Source organism: Vanessa atalanta, chromosome 6 (assembly GCF_905147765.1).
Source record: "Vanessa atalanta chromosome 6, ilVanAtal1.2, whole genome shotgun sequence".
Lineage (NCBI taxonomy): Eukaryota > Metazoa > Arthropoda > Insecta > Lepidoptera > Nymphalidae > Vanessa > Vanessa atalanta.
This window is the reverse complement of record NC_061876.1, coordinates 4181804-4203614: the sequence shown is the minus strand read 5'-3', so window position 1 is coordinate 4203614 and position 21811 is coordinate 4181804. Positions and strand designations below refer to the sequence as shown.

Here is a 21811-nt window from a genome sequence, read left to right as displayed (position 1 = left end):
TAATATAATTAATAAATCGTGTTAACAAAGTTGGAATAGCTGTATGTACGTTCTGTTCCTACGTTAAAATACAGAATACATATATACCAAACCAGATTTTTTCTGCGACTTCGTTCGCGTAGAATTTGAAAACATTTGTAAAATCTAAGTCCATTTAGGAGCTGTTTTTTGGTACATCACTCTATAATCGGTAACAGTGGAACTTCAGAACGTTAGGTAAAATTACTGGGTCTTATAATCTTATTATGTAGTAATTATAACTTAGGAGTAATTGATTATTATTTTGTTGCAAAGTTATTTTAAATAATGATATCTCCTGGCGCGACGTGCTCAAAGGCGCACCACACTCGTACTCGTTGTAACAGGGGGTCACCTCCCACCTGGCGATTCCTATTAAATATTTATTCTCGCTACCCAGCGACCCAAGTGTGGTATAGGATATAGTTCGATATGTCTGCTAAGTCAGGGTGAAATTATTGGCCTGGCGGCTTTCAAGGGAACAGTTCTTTTTTTTAATACACAGTAAAACGCGTTTTTGCTGGCGACTTCTGCAACCGCCGAATTCCGAATGTTTGGCTGGAAGCGATATTTGTAGATCGGTCGGACATATTTGTTAAAATGCCGCTACATAAAAATATTATTTTATCCATGAGAAGCTGGGGCGTTACATATAATATTGAATATCCGTGTTTTATTGCATGATATATTAACATAACAGGTTTTCTCATATCCCATATCTGTATAAAAACAAACGCAAGCAGCTAGTTATTTATACTCGAGCATGCATTTTATAATTTATAATTAATTATACTTGATGTACTCAAGGCAAGTCCGTCTGTGTAGGTATCATCCACTCATCATATATCCTACCGCTAAATAGTATTGTTGTGTTTCGGTTTGAAGCCTGAGTGAGCCAGTGTAACAACAGGCACAAGATACAGTACATTTTAATTCCCACGGTTTTTGGTGCATTGGCGTCGAATTTTGCTTAATTTATGAAATATACATTCAAAATTGTGTTTTTTTTTCATAATTGAATAAGTCATGAAAGTTACTCCATTTCTTTGTTAAGTAGATATATTTCTTGTTAGTTGTTTCATCATTATATATTTTACGATCTTAATGTTTCTTTGTTACTGATAATGCACCTCGTCGTTACTTTAAATGGTTCATAAAAAAGTCAAGGTGAATTGTCTAGGCACCTATATATACGTTTGAAATCTTATATTATATAGGTACATACATACGATTATAATATAGACGGTGAATTTATTAAAATCAAAATATACTTTATTCAAGTAGGCTTTTACGAGCACTTTTGAATCGTCATTTAACAAACTAAAGTGAAGCTACCACCGGGTCGGAATGTAGATTCTACCGAGAAGAACCGGCAAAAAATTCAGTATTTACTCTTTTTCAATATCTAAAAATACAGTCATGTTACTAAATTAATATAACCAATACAAATAATGTGGGTATGTAATATTAGGGCAGTCGTAAGATAATGTACAAATAATCATAGTCTAAAAAAATATACAATCTTCTATCAGAACTTATTTTAGTTTCAGTTATTATAATAAATAGATGTTGTCCACGTTTCAGGGATTATTACAAAAAAATTACTGGACCATTATAAATGACAATATATAAGTATATACTTGACGGCGCATGGTTGCGCCATTTTGTTTATTTATACTGTTTGGAAAAGAGTGTCAATGGTAGTTAAATGGCGCTCTAGTGAAGGGTCGCGTCGATGGTAGCTGGGCAGCCATCTTGGATCGACGTGACGGTTACATTCAAGCATTCCCGCGCACCACGTATGCGATTCAGTCTTTTATATGTGTTTGTGTGTATGATATATTAAAAACTTACTGAATTTGCTAAAAATAATTTGAATATACGCTCACTTATCATGAGTAATCCTGATATTGGCTATAAAATATCTGTAAAAGGAGAAAAGTCAAATAAACCATATTTGACAGCAAATTGACGCGATATCATTGGTCGAGAGCTTGATTAATCTATATTCACTGTAGATCTGCGAAAAAAATATGTTTTGAACGTCGACGAAAATGTTATCGGAATTTTTGAAGTAAAATTGCAGTGGAAATAAGAAGTTAAGTGTAATAGTGTTGTATTATAAATAAAGATAAATTAATCATAAACTCTTAGACCTTAGTAGTGCACAATATAGCAGAGTTATTAACAAATCGCTGAAATATATAAATCTAAGGTTTATTTATCTTTTTTTTTACTTCCATTGGAATATATATAGGTGAGAGTTGAGTCGAAAATGGGCCGCCTGTAGGTTAGTGGTCAGAACCGGTCATAGATATTGGTACAGTAAGAAAAAATAATCATCCCTGATAATATTGTCAGTATATCAACCTTGGGGATTAAGATGTTATGTCTTGTGCCTGTAGTTACACTGGCTGATTAACCTTTCAAATCGGAACACAACACTAAGTATTGTTGTTTCTCATACAGTGGTATAATTGTAATTACTGTAATATACAGTAATTATATTTGTTATAAATGTGTTAATTAACTAATCATTTAAGTAGAATTTAAGTAAATAAAAGATTGTGAGTTGAATTTGTTTACAATATCGCATGTTTTCTGTCAGGATGTAAATAAAACTTATATACTTTAGATAGTCAATTATAGTCCGATACGTGAGGTTAGTATGTATATAATTTAAGTGAAATTAGTTTTGATTTTGTAAATTAGTAGTGATTTTTTTTATCAAATAAAATGAACAAACAATTTATAATATTGCAGTGTTGCCATAAAATTAATTGTAAGGGAACCATTTTTAATTCCTAAATGTTAATGTAGGGTGTGAGGTAATGTTAAGATCAGTTAGCATTTAAAAAAAGTGTTGAATAAAACAATATTGTTTAAACTTAGACTTTGCTGATGCTGGACGCTTAATTAGCTGACATTTAAGATGTCCCACGCAAATAGTCCCCGCGCATCAAACATAATACAAAAACCAACGATGTCAATTTACGCACGAAAAAAATTCGACACACACAAAACAGATATTGCAACACATAGATAATTAACTCAATTTGTAAAATGTGTTTTTAACTATTCGTAGAATTCGAAGACATTATCTAAGTATGAGTCATGACCAACTATTATTTAAGTCAATTATCGATGAACTGTCATTATGTCATAAGCCAACCCCATTTACCTTCTCAAGATTTTTTTACATGATTCATCATGTTTTTGTCTGCGCCTGCGTCATGATGTTGACAAAGATTGATAACCTCGCATTCCTTTTTACTAGTTTTCTTTCTGTAGAATTGGTGAGATATCCAGGTAACCTAATCTAAAATACACGAGAGTAGGATGTTATCATTGAATATTTACGTTCTTTATTTATAAATAGTGAAACGACATATGCGCTTGTTGCCATTCCATAGTAAGAAAATCTTACGATAAGTCTTGTGAATTGATCGAATCGTTGTGTTTTTACTGTATTTTTATTAATTATTATAACCAGATAGCAGACGTACAAATGCTACCTTAGATTAAGATCACCATTGTGTTACCAACACTTAAGCAAGCGTTGACTTCTACAACACAACAACACTCAACTCTCATTTTTAAAAATGAAATATATACGTATGACTGATAATTCTATATAATACGCTACATAATAAATGTTTATAGACAGTGAGCGAAAGCCGGTATATCTTTCAATGTCCGAACGTACTTCTCTGTATATAGCATATATAAGCTGAAAATTTACTCCGAAACAAGTTCAATGTATCCCGATATCAGTCATAAAATTTGGGTCGGTGTAATTTCACCATTTGTCTTCAAGATATCCGAGGCGAAATAATACACGTTCAGTTCTACGAAATAATCATAAAAACACATACATACTGGATCACTGTGACCCTTACGAATAGGATCATAAATCGGATCCACGACGACTTCCTATTATGCCTACTGTGTTTTTTTGGCAATTATTATCTCCATAAAATTAAGATAACTCTCTTTTAAAGTAATAATTTTGGTTTTGTCGTAATTATGATCATTGGTTCCGTTACAAATTCAAAGTTTATTTTGTATTTTTAATTTATCGTTATCGTTGTCTTATTTACATTTCAATTTGATTTTGATGCAGCGTTATCCTGCGCCTACAATGTTTACGCGAGATCCTATTATGTCTCGGTTGATCAGTATTATTGTATTTCAAGGAAGGCATACGTGCACTTGACTAGGTCTGGGAAATTGATAAGTCGGCTCATTGAAAATAAATAATCATAAATAAATATTAGACAACATCACATACATTACTCTGATCCCAATGTAAGTAGCTAAAGCACTTGTGTTATGGAAAATCTGAAGTAACGATGGTACCACAAATACCCAGACCCAAGACAACATAGAAAATTAATGAACTTTTTCTACATCGTCTCGGCCGGTAATCGAGCCCGGGACCTCAAAGTAGCGTACCCATGAACACCGGTATACACACTACTCGACCACGGAGGTCGTCAAATCGAAGTCGAAATCGAAGGTATCGAGTTCTTATTTAACATTAGTAACATTTACTAATATAAATAAATGTTTATCTTAGTCCAAAGTGTCTCTAGTCCTTAACAATATCCTTTGAAAGATTGATACCAGACTTATCCAGGGCTTTGTGGCTACATAAAAATATATTAACAATGTCATGCGAGTTTTATTACGTCGTATTTACTTTGTGCGTGTTGTTTAATGGGTTATTTGTTTGAGTTGTTTGATGATTAGTCACAGTTTTATAACTATTCGGTGACGATGGATACGATTCAATCCTGTTATTTCCCCGTGGAACTTAGGTCAGTCCAGTAAGTTTTCTTTGTCATTCTCTTTTATCATAACCTGGCATGAGTCTTAGAAAGAACGACCCTTTAAAACCTGCTTCGATAGTATACCTCTAGACGTTGGTTAGTAGACCAGCTCCATTCCAATAACAGGTGGTTATCATGTATCATGAGCTAAAATATAATTAAGCTATTTCCTTGTATGTCACGAATTCATAAATTAAATGAGGCAGGCAACCTTGCAGATTTGCTTATTCGACAATAAAGCATCACTAAAGTTGGTTCACAATCAGTGAATATATCGCGTAACATAAACTGTAAATACAAACAAGTCAAAAAATCCGGTTAAACAAAATTTTATTGAACAATTTCCGTTACAATACTACTAGTATTGTATCGGAAATTGTACCGTACAATTATGCCACATTGATAAGTCTGTGGTTAGTTGAATGAATTAAAATGCGGTCAGTTCAATCCCATTAATTAAAATGACGACTTCATTAGGTGACTTAAAAATTGTTCAGGACGCATCGTGATGCGGATAATAGTTGGCAGAATGTTAAAGCCCGTTCGTCATTTGTTTCGTCATAAAATATCTTGTTTCATCGTTCCCGAGATTGACGTCACAGCGCAGGTCATATTGTCGGTTGTGTTTCAAAAACTACTTGAAAATGGCCCATTACGTATACGACCTTGACTGTGGTTTTTACATGGGCATTATTTTACGAAAAATAATGAACTTTTATATCTATTGTGAATTTGTTATCTGCTATATTAATAGGTTATTTTTATTTTATGAGAGCAGGTCAGATTTTGTGGTTGTCAGAGATAAGACTGAAGATAAAGACGGACGAATATCGTATTTCCATGTAATCTAGTATAGAATATTTAAAGTAGGAAATGCGTTAATACGTAGGTTAGAAAGAATGTTACTTGTGAGATGACGTCTGACAGAGAAGTATGGAAGAAGAAGACATGCTGCGCCGACCCCAAGTAAAATTGGGATAAGGGCAGGAGGATGATGATGATGACGTAGGTCATATTTTATAAATCAATTAATATATTATAATATTCTTGTTTAAAAGTGGGGTTATGAAAGAACCTATTTTTACTTCATAGCTAAATTTAAATGCTTTTTTATTCTTATTATACAAGTTATGTTTAAAGTTTGGATATTAAAAAACTCACAAGAAGTAGTTAAAAAAGACCATAGAAAGAATGAGTTTTTGGCTTTTTTATTGATCTTCGTTTACTGTTGGGATATGTAGCACTAACTACTAAGACTAAACAAACGAAAATAGACATTAAAGCTGAAACATTAAAGAAGAAAAGATTTTATACTCAAAGCTCAGATTATAAAACAAAATGCTCAAAAATCTGAGCTCGGAATATTAAATTGAGGCAAATGAATCGTATACAATATTGAAAGCTAATGTATGTTTATATCCATTTATTATACCTGATTTTTTATAACGTTATTTGAAATAGAATTTGGAGTCGTATGCGCATCCAATTAAAGTGAAAACTGCCTTGATAATGCGGAAGGACAACTTTCTCCAAGCATCAATCATGATGTTCTGTTGTGAGAGCCTTACTATATGCATGTTTTTGTAGTGGAATTATTTTACGCGTCTTACAGTAGAGAGAATTGGAATAAATCGTCACCTATGGAAAAGTCGTTAAACCTCCTTCAGGCGACTTTCCATCTCTTCATCTTTCATTTGTATACGGTTTTAATTAAACTTATGTTTTGTTATTGTTTTAATTCACACGGGATTTTCATTAACATTTTTATGTCTCGTCACTGAACTACTCTCAAACGTAGTTAATATACTCCTATTTATTTGTCGGTAGGGCTTCGTGCAAGCCCGTCTGGGTAGGTATCACCCACTCATCATATATTCTACAACCAAGCAACAATACTTAGTATTGTTGTGTTCCGTTTGGAAGTGTGACTTAGCCAGTGTAATTACAGGCACAAGGGACATAACATCTTAGATCCCAAGGTTGGTGGCGCATTGGTGTGATGTAAGGAACAGATATTATTTCTTACAGCGTCAATGTCTATGGGCGGTGGTGACCACATCATCAGGTTGGCAAAAAAAATAAAAATTTAATACGTATATAGTAAAAGCAACTTCGTTCCAACTGACTGTCCCCGATAACTATCTATGTTTTTTTTTTATTTATATGAAATATATTTTGTATATAATACTTGTGTCATTAAATATTTTTAGAATGCTTACATGATCATATATTACGAAGATCACGATTGTATGGTTTCTGAATACCTAAAACTTAATATTCCTCTACTTGATAAATTATACAAATCAGCGTTGCAGAACTATCGATAGTTTGACTATCGATAGTTGACCTCGAAAACTATTCAGGATATCTATCGCTACTATCGATAGTATCGATAGTTTTGGACTATCGATAGCCAGCGATTTTTTGATAGTATTGGTTTTTTAATGTAAGTAATGTATTCGTAATGTATTCGTAATGTATTCTAATTACTAGACTCAAGATTAGTACAAAAACGTTTCACTGTAATGCCACCTACCTAATAAAAGTTTTATTAATGTTATGATTATTTATTCATAAATCAAACACAAAAAATGTTGACAACATATTTCACATTAAAATTTTTCATTATTCCTTATTCCACACAAAATGTCTTTATTCTAAAAACAAATGTTGTGGTAAATTTAATTTCATTTATTTAAATATACACTATAGTTGGCCTACTAAATTACTTATCTTGAGAAAGCAATACTATCGGAAATTACTGGCTATCGATAGCACAAAACTATCGATACTATCGATAGTTTAGGTTAAAGTCATGGTTTTTGCAAAACTATCGATAGTATCAATAGTATTGCTCATGGGAAACTATCGATAGTATCGATACAATCGATAGTATTGACACGTGACAATACTATCGATAGTCTATCGATAGTCTATCGATAGTGGACTATCGATATGCAACTCTAATACAAATACGTATTTGTAGAATATATCAAGTAAATATATGTTTTCATTGAAAATAATTCCGTCTCCAATTACTATAACCCAATACTAAGTAGGAATACATTTCCATATTGAACATTGCTCGTCGGGGAACAAGGATAACAATTTGCATTGACTTCCTTCCTGTCATTTACTGGTAATGAGTTACATCAGCTATCATCGGATCGGCTAAAGAATATTGATTTATTAACATAAGAATTGATAACATAAAGTGTTTAAATATATACAAATGTGAATTAAAAATAGTTACTGTATAAATCTTGACCGCGTGAAATGATGGAATGGTGGCACGATAACTTTTTTTCATATTTGTATGAAATATATTTTGTATATAATATAAGTATTTAATAATACTTGTATCATTAAATATTTTGTTAGAAGGCTTACATGATTATGACTATCACGTTTGTATGGTTTCTGAATCAAAGAATGATTTTATTTTAAAATGAACTTTGTTTAATTTACAGATGAGCGCGGTCGTAACGGTGGAAGGCGGGCAAGGTCGGGGCGGTACGATGCTGCGGGTTCTAGGAGCGGCGCAAAAACGAGAAGTCAAAGCGACTCAAAACCTGGCCATCATAGTTTTCTTCTTCATAATCTGTTGGATACCACTTTACACAATAAATGCGATTAAAGCATTCATGCCTGAATTGGATATTCCGAACCCATTAACGTATTTCTGTATTATATTTTCCCACCTAAATTCTGCGATAAATCCATTATTATACGCTTATCATTTAAAAGATTTTCGGGCGGCGTTAAAAGGTCTGATATGTACGGTATTTGGACGAGGAGTACCACTTCCTGCTGTATATAGACCTCCTGTGCCTGTGAGGCGTCCGGCTTTGGAAAGATGTAATGCTTTACGAGAAAGACCGAGAATATACGTGAATTCTCCGGTTTGGTTGAGACAAAGAGAGGCCGAAATGGCATCAGTTGAGAACAGAAATTTGGCACTAGTCAATCCAGATTTAGAACCATTTTTGAACAATGTAGGGACTGACGGTTCAAACGGAAGGCATACTCCTGAGGGTCGAGAGAGGAATAACGGCCCCTATCTTATAGAGGGTAGTCAATGTCAAAGTCCGTACAAGAAAGTAGAAGAGTTTATACGAAGAGTACGAAGTGTCAGTTCGGAGCACAGCTGACATGAATCAAGCCGTGTGCCCTCGGCTTATAGTGTGGCATAACCAGCTTTAATTTTTTTCACCAACAAAGGACTGTTCGTATTTCAATTATTATCACTATTTAAGATACCTATTACATTTGTGATGTTAATATGATTGAGAATATTTTTAGATAAGCTATTTTATTATGAGTCTGTTGAAACCAAAAATTTATGAGATTAATGTCGATATGCTTGTCAGATGTGAATAAATGCTTTGAAGATATTAACTTGGCTATTTTAATATATCTTGAAACTTAACTGTTGCGTGTTTTTATTTCATAGTTGAAATTTTAATCGAACTACATAATTAATGAGGCGATATGGCCGAATGGATAGAACGCGTTCATTTTAATCCAAGAACACATTCATTCCTTCTCGTCTTCGATGAAGGAAACCATCGCGAGGAAACCTGAATGTGTTACATTTCAATGAAATTTTGCCACATGGGTGTCCACCAACCGCATCGGAGCAGCTTGGTGTAATGAGTTCCAAACCTTCTCAAAGGGAGAGGTGACCTAAGCATTTACAGGCTGCTAGCTATATAATAAATAAATGTATTTTGTATCATATCTTCTCAATAAATTTCTGTATAAAACTCCCTTAATTTAAGATTATTAGAACCTTAGCATTCTGTAAACACCTTAATTTATCACATCCTAGCTCGATCCTTGACAGGAAGTTTCGCTCCATTCCTAGCACCAAGCGTAAACGATATAGTATGTTCATCTATCGGCAACACGCTACGAGTATAAACGAAAGATAGGGTTTTTGAGCAAATATATTCAAGTTCATAAGACGTAGGAAATCCTTAGGAAATCTGATGCAGTTATCATGAAATGTACGTACACATTGCGTTTTTCGGTTGTACAGAAAATTTTAGAGGACTGCAGCTTAGACATATAACAATGTTCGGTGAATTATGATGAATTTAACCAATGACGAAAAAATAATAATTTTCGTTATTAATTTATATCCTTTATTAAACATTGCTGAGTTGGTACTGGTTGGAACGGTAGATCGTTATGCTTATTGGTGGATTTATAAATGGATGGTAGTAATTGGGGGGCCGACTTTATTTAATATATAAACTAAGATTATTTATATATCTAGTAGATCATTATGAAATATAAAAATGACTGATAGTATGGTAAACATTGCTGAGTGGTTTTTAAGTAAAACGTTAAATTTATTTGCGAATTGAGTTAAATATCGAGATGCGTTACTTCCTTTGTTTGTTATAGTTTACTGTTTTTGTATTTGTGTATTCAAAATACTCTATTATTATTGCGTTTTGTGTGTAAACCATTGTCAGGATGGGGCTATAAACCGATTGCTTGTTTGCGATTCCGTCATTTTCATTTATTACTTGTATAAACATTTATAATCGAGGAATTTCGCAGTTATTATATATACACATTTATACTAGCAACAATTTTGTTCAATTGAAACCTTTAGATTATTCGTTTTTATTGTTTAATAATATGAGGCTATTTTGATAAAAATAAATTTAGACATAATGTTTCAAAACTTGTTTATGGTCGGATACCTTATATCAAATTATCAGTTTCTGTTCTATGAATAGCGCCTTCACAGGGTTATAAAATTATAGTGGGTATGAATCTCAAATAAATAGGATTCGAACCCCCGCAGGAAGTCACCTCGTAAATGCTTTCCTTGAAAAAAGTGTATTGTTCTTTTAAGTCCCGTGACGAAGATTAGGTACTATAAAATGTCAGTTAAAAAAAACACGCACATTTTCAACATAAAATACCGTATCTCGTACACACAGACTATGAAACAGACAATGATCAATGACGTGTCCGTTTTTTCACGCATGAAATCCTCTTTACCCAACATTTATTGTTTACCCAACGTTGGAGCATTTTTTTTTTAATTTTATGACTCATTTAATTTTGTATAGTGTTGTAGTTGTTGTATAGTTATACAGATAACAGTGAACCCATATAGAAATTATCTTGCGATCGAATCCATTAAAACCATTAAAACCTAGACAAACAATATTAAATTATCTAGACAATAATATTAATTTTAATAATATGTTTTATTTTTATTAAGCGGTTCATTGACCCAGGCAAACCTTCGTTATCCGAGGCCATTCGAGAATATACTCGAATCTTTCGTCAGAAATTGAAATTGATTGTGAAAAGTTAAAACGAACTAGGTAGTATTTTTGCTTGCATTCTTTGTCATAAATTGTAATAATGTACTGTTTTCAATGTCACTTCTTAATAGAGGTCGCTCTCTGTGTATGGATTCAATACTTATTAAAGAATTGAAATTCATTGATTTGATTCAATGCTCCGTACCAAAATTATAGTTAATTAAATAAAAATAGCTAATCTGCTATAGGTCTAACTAGTTACCTAGTGTCATATCCATTTATTATTATTATAGGTAGGTACCTACAGTGAATCTATTTATTTGTTTCAATGACGCGACAGATAAGTTAATGGTTTCTAAATATTTTTCATAGACTATTAAGCGATAAGTTATTATTATCTAGCATAAATATTGAAAGTTCCTAATTATGTTCGTGGAACTATTTGTAAATAATAATACGTGTTTTATAATAATTAGGCTATTTATTTATGACTAGCGACATCTATTGTGCAGCTGATTTACTACTTTACGACATTATATTTATGCTAGCAAGATGTAGTACTAAAAATCACTACTAGATGGCGTTTGTTTGAAAAAAGCGAAACGGACAAACAGACAAAAAATACGCAATGTTTATTGTTTATCTCTAAGATATGAAAGGACTAATTAGCAAAACTGCTAATACACGGGACGCATGGTAAACTCTAAGTCGACTCTAACTAACTCGGACTCGTTTTCCTTTGGTGCAGCTTATGACAATCTTATCTCTATAATCAATAGTAAAAAGACTAAATGTATTAAATTCACTACTCCCAATGTAAGATGTGTCAAAACGAGTGTACGCTTAAACGGGGAAGCATTAGTTGTTTTAGAATCAACAGAGTTCCTTGGTATGACAATAGACTCTAAGATCGAATGGGGCCCCCATATAAATAAATTGGCGAATAGACTCAGCTCTGCAGCCTATGCGGTAAAAAAAATTAGTCTTTTGACTGATGTGGATACGGCTCGCCTTGTGTACTTCAGTTATTTCCATAGTATAATGTCGTATGGCATCCTACTCTGGGGTAATGCAGCTGACATTAATACTATTTTTGTATTGCAGAAGAGGGCTATTCGTGCAATTTATAACCTGGGCCCAAAAGATTAGTTAAGAGGTAAATTTAAAGAAATTAAAATAATGAGTTATGTATGTACGCAAAAACATAAATGATTTTCCCAGAAATTGTGGCGTACATTCTATTAACACTAGGAACAAGAATAAACTTGTTACTCCAAGTACCCGATTACACAGGTTTAGTAACTCTTTTTTGGGGCAATGTATACGTTTTTACAACAGGATCCCAGAAAACGTTCAAAATTATTCAATTATAAAATTCAAAAGAATCGTTAAGAGCGTTTGTGTGCTAAAGGATATTATAACACTAATGACTTTTTAGTTGACTGCACACCTTGGGAATGAAATGATCGCCTGGCAGGCTTGAAATAACTAAAATATAATTATCATTGTACATGGAAAATGGTTAAAAATATATATATATATATATATATATATATATATATATATATATCCCGCTGAGTTTCTTTCGCCGGTTCTTCTCAGGTCCGAGGTGCTAAATTCCGAACCGGTGGTAGATTTTTGACAATCAATAAGTAAGTGTAAACACTTCTATATTTAATAAAGATTTTTGACTTTGACTTTTGACTTCAATAACGAGCGCCCATACAGACAAATATCTATTCAAAAGTTTCTGGCCGTTTAAGCTGGTACTCTAAGTCGTATTGGAACTCTAAAGAAGATGTGCTTAGCTACTCCAATCTCCGATAAAATAAACCTTAATACCAATGTTTGCACGTTTTAGTACATTCGTGTTCTGACATGATCTGACCCTCTGATGTTCATGATATCTGGTAAGGCGTTTTGATGTGAAATATTGTCGTTGCGCCTAGAAAAGTCGTTATGTGTTTTTTCTTGTTTTTAGATTTTTATGCCGTTTTAATTGTTAAATTTTAAAATTTTAAATTATTGAAGTTATCAGAAAACTGTTTTTACAGTACCTACGTGCGTATTGAAATAACGATTCCGTTTTAATCGTTATTTCAAATTTTCAATACGCATAACATAACAATCTAAAAATAAGAAAAAACACATAGCGACTTTTGCAGGCGCAACGAAGATATATCGAGTATGCAAATGTATATGTTGTTTAAGACCCAAGTCTCTGAAGAATATGGGAGGGTAGGCACCACTTTTGACGTTTACTCGCTGATTTTTTTGTAAGTTTTAATCATGCGACCGGTATGCTCTGGTCCACAATCAACCATAAACAGCAGCGGCACCTCTTGTTTGTCCAACAACTTGTGTATCTATCAGAAACAAAAAATAACCCATGGAAATTGAAATAAAGCCATTAATAATATAATCGCTTACATAATATCTCGAATTAGAAACTATTTTAAAAATGGAATGCTTTTGCAAAATTGTTTATAACATTTTTGTTTTTTTTTTAAGAATTAATCTCAAAGCTTGAAATACGACTGAAATATGAAGTATATAATTATTTACGATATGTAATTTTAATAATTGTTTTAAACACAACGTGTGAGAAGGGCGGGTGTCGAAGAATAATGATATGCGATGAATGAAATTAATTGCAGAGTTCTTTCTTTGCTATTATTTTTATAATGACAGATCAACTACAAAACATTGTTTCGTTTGTTCGTATATAATAATAGTAAACACAGTTGTATAGTAAATAAAAGGAAGTAACCATTTGTTTCCAAAAAATGTAACAGTTTGTTTGGTAGATATTGGGTCTGTCATGTCACTTAAGTATTTGCTCGTTAAAATAAATAAAAAAAAAAAAAAAACTGAAATAAAAGTAAATCCAGGTGACGTATTTGGTGAATATAAAATTGTCGTTCGATTATGTATTTTAACTTTTTCACATTTTTATTTTCCGTGGAAACTGATAGCTCACGATCATTTTATTGCATTTTAGTTATCAAGATAAGCCATAAGGCAGTTTCATCAATAAAATGAAATGTTTTGATAAATTAAGAGATTACCTAAATATAATTAAACATAATATTAAAAGCAATCATTTGGATAGTATAATATGGCTGATAAATATATTTCCGAATCGATTTGGTTTTTCAATTTTAAAAGAAAAAATATCCGGTAAGTTCAGAATTTTATGAATTTGTTAAAGTAATAATTGTAATTATTCTTAACACTACGTTACAAGTTTGAAGTTTGTAGGGAAGGTTGATCTTTTACTTTTAGAGACTGTAAATAATATTAACATTTAAACATCAAGACTAAAATCAAACTTGCCTTTTTTTGGTATATTTTATATTTATTTCTTTGTCGACTAATTATACTAAATTATATTTAAGTGTAAGTTATTAATATATGCTATATATAAATAAAAGAAAATAAAATTTTGGAATACTGTAGGTTGTTATTTAATTAATTATAATTAATTCATTCAAACCGAATAATTCGCTTTAATAATATACGCCGTACTTCATCTTCTGATTTCGTATCAGAGCTATGAAATTCCGACGGTTGATGTCAATAGAAAAAGATTTCGAGTAAGTTTGAGGATCCCACAAAGGTTTATTATTGGTCCATTTCCTTTCCTTATTTATATAAATGATCTACGTTACATTTTGGATTACAAGTACAAGATTATATTGTTTGCTGTTGATACTCTCTTGATTTTTTAAATAAATATACTTCAATTGAAATCTTATGACGTGAAAAAAACTTTTTCAGAAAGTGTACATTAGCTTAAAATCAATAACTTACTGTTGGATAATAAGAGATTAAATAATGCAATCAGATTAAATATATCAAAAATATTAAACCCAAACGTTATATGTGTAAAAACTTATGTACCCATGCACGGATGATGGCGATGATGTGTATCTGTTTTCCAAAAGAGCAGTCCTATCAAAATAGCTATTTGTGGCAGAGAGCGGACCCTGATATATGTTGGAGTCTGGTGGAATAAACTTGAGCTGAGGCGCTCTATAAAATCGATTGTTAACTAGAATTAATATTTTTTGTTTGCTAACGTTGTTGCTTGTTATGTCAAATTATAGATTTATTATTAGAAAAAGAGGGTAATCCAATACTGATATTTTTATGCGTTGTTGCTTGTTATGTCAAATTATAGATTTATTATTAGAAAAAGAGGGTAATCTAATACTGATATTCTTATGCAGCTCCCTTCTGGATTCTTCACTTGACTCTTCTATTGTACGTGTATGGAGTGGGCAGTGTTGTGTATCAGATACATTTTGCGCAGGGTGCTGGTGATTTTATCAAGAGTTACGTCAATATATCTATATTAGTTTTGACGGCTAATAGTAGCTATTGGTATTTGATGAAGAGGTAATTAAACATTTTATATTGTCGATTTAAATTATTATTTGTAATAAGGTAATGTATTAGTTCATAATTTATTATCATTTAAGTGCCTCACGAAACATGCATGTATGTATGTTTTTATGTGTAATCAGGCCCTTCTTAATCCTGGGTGCAGAGGTACAATAAACCCAGGCGTCTTGCATTGGATGCACTTAGGTGATTATACATATGGTCAAGTTTAGGACCTTCGGTGAAGCGCTCTAGAAGGTCTCTTAAAGGTCTCTTTTTGGATCATCATAAACTGCTTGCACACGAGCGCTTGTTATGCATAAGTAGTTTCTACGTACAAATTATCCTTCCTTATATATCCTTCTTTGGAGCTCAAGCAGATGACAGAGATACTGACGCATTTAAAATATTAGTATAGATAATATACATACACGACCAAATTAATGAAAACAATAGAAAACCAAAGGCATGTGCAGTACATTTATGGATATTTGTTTATTTGAAGGAAAAAATATAAAACAACAAGTATGCATGCAGCATGGCTATTGTCTGAGAGTCGTTTTTGGCATGCAAACTTGGTAAAGAAAACACAATCAGAATATTTTACTTCTATGGTTTCATATAATATATGACTGTTTAATTATTAAAAATGTATATATTTTAGACCATTACTACTGACAGTGCTCGAGCAAGTGAATCTCAATGATAATTTATCGAGATCCACAGATTTTCTGAGGGAAAAACACGAAAAACTACTATCGATTATTAAGAAGATTTTATTTGCTTTCTACGGATTCAATATTTTAGACGCATTTTTTATTTACTTGCCCCATCGAGTCGATGTCAGTAATGATTATTACTCGATGACACAATGCTACGGTAAGTATTATTTTATTTATTTCGTAAGTACCTTCATCCGTTGACCTTGGTGCGTTCATGAAGGCGTGTATGAAGTTGCATTGCATGCCTGCATTGAATGAAGCTGCGTGAAGTAAAACCTCCCTTAAAGTTGAAGCCTACTTGATACCACCTGTGCGCAGCCATGGATTGTTATAAGATGTTATGTTCCATGTGCTTATAAATTTACTGGCTCTTCACTTCAAACCGAAATACGAAGTAAGAATAAATGATAATGGTAATAATGTATTTCTGTTAGCCCATTGCCTATTTCGTCTCAAAAAATATAAATTATAATTTTTAAAAAATTTAAATTTAATATCATAATTAATTGTTTCCAGGGTTGGAGCCACTTACGGCCTCACCGAATCGCGAGATATGCCTGGCAATACTTTTCACACAAGAACTTACTATAATGACAGTTGTTCTTAATTATCAAGGACTACTCCTGTTCATCATCGCCCACACGTCGGCTATGTACGAAATGCTATCCGCTGAAATGCTAGCATTTGATGAATACGATGAAAATATAGAGAGTCAATTACTTGTTAGGCAACGTTTGCCGTCTCTGATTCGTCGACACGCTTTGACGTTGAGCATTATAAAGAACATCAAAGCGTTGTACAGCATGCCGTTCGGTGTCAACTTCGGGTCGAATGCCGTCTGCATCTGTTTATTCTTCTACCTTCCTTTATACGAGTGGATAACTTTCGCACCAGTTCTCATATATTGCTTTTTAGTCTTCTTTTTGTATTGTTTTCTTTGTCAAAGGTTAATAAACAGTTCAGAGTTGTTCGTCGATGCAATCTACGGTTGTGGGTGGGAGAAATTTGCATTGAAGGAGAAGAAAATGATATATGTGATGTTGCTGGTGGCACACAAACCTATAGAAATATTAGCAGCTGATATAATCCCAGTTAATATTTATACGTTTGCAAAAACTTTACAAGCTATTTTTAAATTTATCACTGTAGTTAAATTCTAAGATAATAATTTGTGTGTTTTTTCACTTATTTCATTAACTATTAGTTAATAAATAAATCGTTTAAACAGTTGAGCACGCACCGAATAATGTTTTTTATTTTATTTCACTCATAAAACATCAATAAAGTAAAAAGTAAAATAGACAAATGATTTAAAAATAAAAATCAAAAATTTCTTAATCAAATAGGCTCAAAAAAGTACTTCACATATCTTAGAATATATAGAATACGACAGAATGCCTTAGATTATCCAAGAATAGGTATTATTTTATTTTTACCAGTTAATAAAATTCAATTACATGTTAAGAAAACTTTGATTATTAAAACGTTTTTTACTTGGTTGTATAGCGGACGAAAAGTGTGGATTCGTTGATTTCCATGTGGGATAAATGAAACGAATTTAATTATTGTGTTTAATAATATATAAAAGAATTTCGTAAAAGAGTACAAGGTAATTACTGAGTATCTTGCGAGTTCTTTTAGGTTGAATGTATTCCGAATCGGTAGCTTTAAATGTAATATAAACATTTAAAACGACAATTCAAAATTGCTCTCACAAGCCTGCTTAAATGAAGTATATTTTAATTTGGTTTCAAGATTGTTGATATGTCTTTATTCTTTTGGGTATGGATGTAATCCAAAAAAATAGTTCGGGTAGTGGCTCTTATGCACTTTGTTTCCGAGGCATAGGAGTGTTTCAGAAATGCCTTCTATGAATATTACGCCAACAACGCAGACAACTACGATAATTATACAGTAATTTCTATTATATTGCAATTTGAAATATAGTTTAGTAACGCCAAAACCTTTTTTTACTCGTTTTCGTTCGTGCGACCTTAAATTGTGAATGTTTTACAAGAGATGAAATTGCTTGCAATACAAAAATGGTTGCAACGTTCTGTAAGATTTCAATATACGGTGAAGGTTTTATTTAAGGCCGAATCATATTTTAAATATTTTTTTTTTTTAATGAAATATACACTTACATTGAATATTAACTTTCCCAGATAATTCGTTATAAACTTTTTTTTTCGTCTAATTGTTTTTTTTTTATTTTTGTCGGACTTTTGTGACATTTGATACTGAAACAAATATAATTAAATTCGATTATCAATTTTTGAATACAAGTTAATATAATTAATTGTGAATTAGGAGTGTCTTTTGTCAAAAAGCCAGAAAACCCTACAAATCGATATTCATTTCGGAAAAGATTTTACTATATATAAGACCCTTATATAAGACTGCGCTTTGCATTGCTTTGCGTTACACCCTCTTTAATTTTATTCCACTGACGCTACTAGCGTTAACGTTAGTTGAGTCTTCTTTAACATTACCAAATTATTAAATATGATTGTTGGACTTTGACTATAATATTGTGTTCCAAGGTTAGTATATTTATATATTTAAATAGAGTGTGCACTACAAATGAATTAAAACAAACGAACCAAAATTATCTTTGTGTGCGTGACAGCAATACTTGACCTCAAACGTCATGCTACTTTACTAGTATGCGTTTACTAAGTGGCCAACAGTTAGCCACTTTTTTATCGTACTCAGCTTTGACAGTCTAAGTAGATATAATATACATATATACTCAAGTTTTACATATATTTGCCAATAACAAAAAAAAAAACTATAGTGTAAGAGTTGGAAGTAATTTTATATTAACAAACAATAAAAGTACAAATTTATATAAGATTTTAAATTAACATGGTTATTTTTATTACTAACAGTATTTAAAACGGGATATTTACCATGTTTTTTATTTTTATTTGTTCTTGTTCAACAAGACATTCGTATATAATGTCGAAATATCGAGCTCCAACAAATAAAAATAAAAAACATGGAAATATCCCATTTTAAATACTGTTAGTACAAATTTAGTTTTTCTAGTTCATGACACGATGGACCTGCTTCGCGGCTAGTTTATAAAACTTAAGTTGTTTGGGTTCAAAATCTCTAAAAAGTTATCGGAGAATTCTCAGTAAAGGCATTGCTTACTCTTCCGTGTCTGAGGTAAAAGTGCGCTATTTCAGAATAAGTATATATTTTATTATAAGCGGCGGATGCAAGTACACTATTGATTTGTAACATCCGCCAGTTACGGGTGCAGTTTCTGGTATTTTTAATATTATAAATAATTAAAAATGTTTGAGTGATTTAAACAAAAAATGTTAAAATTTTTAATAACATGATACTAAAATACTTTAATAGTTAATAAGCTGTACAATAACAGTAATGAGGATTTTAAATTGAGATTTATATATAATGTGGTTTAACTATTTACTAATTCAATAAATGCCTAAGTAACTCTGTCTTTTTGACAAAGTCACCACACTAGCACCTAAAGCCATTCCCTAAAACGCGAGTGAAACCACAGGCGATTACTAATAATTATTAATAATTCGAGATCTAGACTCGAACTGGCCGAATCTTGATAGAAGATTGTGAGTTCCAGCTCGGGCAAGCAACACTAAGTAATTAATTTGTGTTTATAAATCTTTTCGTGGTCGCCTGTGTAAGACAATATCATAAGGAAATCTACATAAGTCAGTAACGTGTATTTTTAGCAGCGTGGAGCAGCGTGGTGGAATAAACTCCCAATTTTTCTCTTCAATAAAACCGCTTCCTATAACCAATCACGTTGGGAAATACAAAGCAATTGGTTTCAATAAAGAAAACAAGAACTTGTGACCCGGTTAAAGAATATAAGTTTAAATCTATTTGTCACATACGGAAATCTAGTGATAACTTGTAAACACATATCCGTTGAGCAATTGGGTATTGAGTGCGGTTTGCAAGGAGTCACGGTGTTAATTAGTGCGCGACGGATGAAACGCAATGTTTAGGACTAGTATTTTAGATGTTATTGTACATTACATACACTTTCTTTATTCATATAGAACCTTCTCTTTCTCATTGTTGAGATTAGGACTTTCTCTTAACTAGATATCTCCATTAGTTAGCCAAACAGCAGTCTGCGGGTTTGTCAAAGTCTTCGATTGTCAAGATCTTGTCGCCGGACGTCCGACGTCCATTTCCCTTGACTAGCCGCTACTTCATCATACTATTCCTGTTGTCAGTTCGTATTATCAAGTAACCTTTCTATCTGCACTTCAGATCCCTAATGTCATATAATGTTTTACTTAGAGGTTAAGTGGAGTCTCAACATTTGACTTAAGTCTGAGTACTCTTTCAGTCTCAGTAGGTACTGAAAATATATTCCGAATCAACATATGTATACTTTAACAGTAATTATTGAAGCTATTCTATAAAAACAAATCTCGAAACTCACTGCAGAACATGCTAGGCTATTCTGTAACAAGGAATTCGAAACTCATCAATATGAGCTTTGATATGTCAGAATATTACATGTGACATTGACCATAATAATTATTAATTTCATATGATACACGTATCAAATTGACATGTCAGTGTAAGTCGGTTGTCAACATTTCACGAGTGAGACTTTATATCTTACTGAATCGCACTGATGGTCGTGAAATTTCAGACAGTCATATTATGTGACATTGACTTCGACCTTCAAAACACCGTGCAAGCTTGTAGGATAGCAATGCTGCTCGAGAAATTGGGTTTAGTCGTATTGCTATTTAAAAATATATTGTAGACGATAAATATTATAAGGTAAGTATTTTATTATTATTTAAAATCAAAATAAACTTTTACAAGCACTTGAATCGTCATCTTACAAACTGTATTAAGTGAAGCTACCGCTGGTTCGGAATGTAGAAGAACCGGCAAGAAACTAAGTAGTTACTCTTTTTTAACATTTAAAATACCTACAAAGTTATGTTAGGTAAATACAATTATATATATATATATATATCCTGCCTGGAAGTCAGCAAGTTTTAGCTGCACGTTTTTTTATCTTCTATATAATCTTGTAATGAATAATATGCTTTTTTTATTAATGTATTTTTATTTATTCATCATTTAATTATATGTAATATAAAACCTTTTCGGAAAATAATAAACTACCTACCTACTAGTCCCGGCTTTGCAAGATGTAAGGGGTCAATATAAAAAAAAATAATACTGAGGGGCAGACATACAAAGAAAAAGTCTTAATTTTTTCCAACCAAAAATCACATTGTTTTACCTCGGCTCCTACATAAGTAAACATATTCTTAATAAACATTATTTGTTAACACTCATCGATTTAACTACGAAAAAAAAACAGCTGCAGTGTTCCGGAAATCTTGGCACTAATTAACCTCCCGAAGTATATTAATTCATCCCTTAATTTCCACCTAAGATTAATTATTATAGATTTAGCAACACATTGAGAACGACATACTAAAATAAATTATTTTTATAAGTTACTAAGAAGAAAATATAAACAACTAATATTAGTATCTTGCAGTGAGGCTTTCAATATACG

At 32.0% G+C, this 21811-nt stretch overlaps 2 protein-coding genes across 2 annotated transcripts in view; both read left to right on the top strand.

Annotated features, from left to right (window-relative positions):
- LOC125064896 (adenosine receptor A3) overlaps positions 1-9233 on the top strand; it is a 76616-nt gene extending 67383 nt beyond the window's left edge. The window contains exon 3 of the mRNA XM_047672205.1: positions 8321-9233. Within this exon, the coding sequence (XP_047528161.1) occupies positions 8321-9001 (681 nt within the window). The 3' untranslated portion in view covers positions 9002-9233. The remainder of the gene's footprint in view (positions 1-8320) is intronic.
- A 1453-nt stretch (positions 9234-10686) lies between these two features.
- LOC125064799 (odorant receptor 10a-like) lies at positions 10687-17411 on the top strand. Its single transcript, XM_047672031.1, has 5 exons — positions 10687-10738; positions 14243-14323; positions 15376-15544; positions 16194-16408; positions 16768-17411. The coding sequence occupies exons 1-5, from the start codon at positions 10687-10689 to the stop codon at positions 17409-17411; spliced, it is 1161 nt and encodes a 386-aa protein (XP_047527987.1).
- The last annotated feature ends 4400 nt before the right edge of the window (positions 17412-21811 follow it).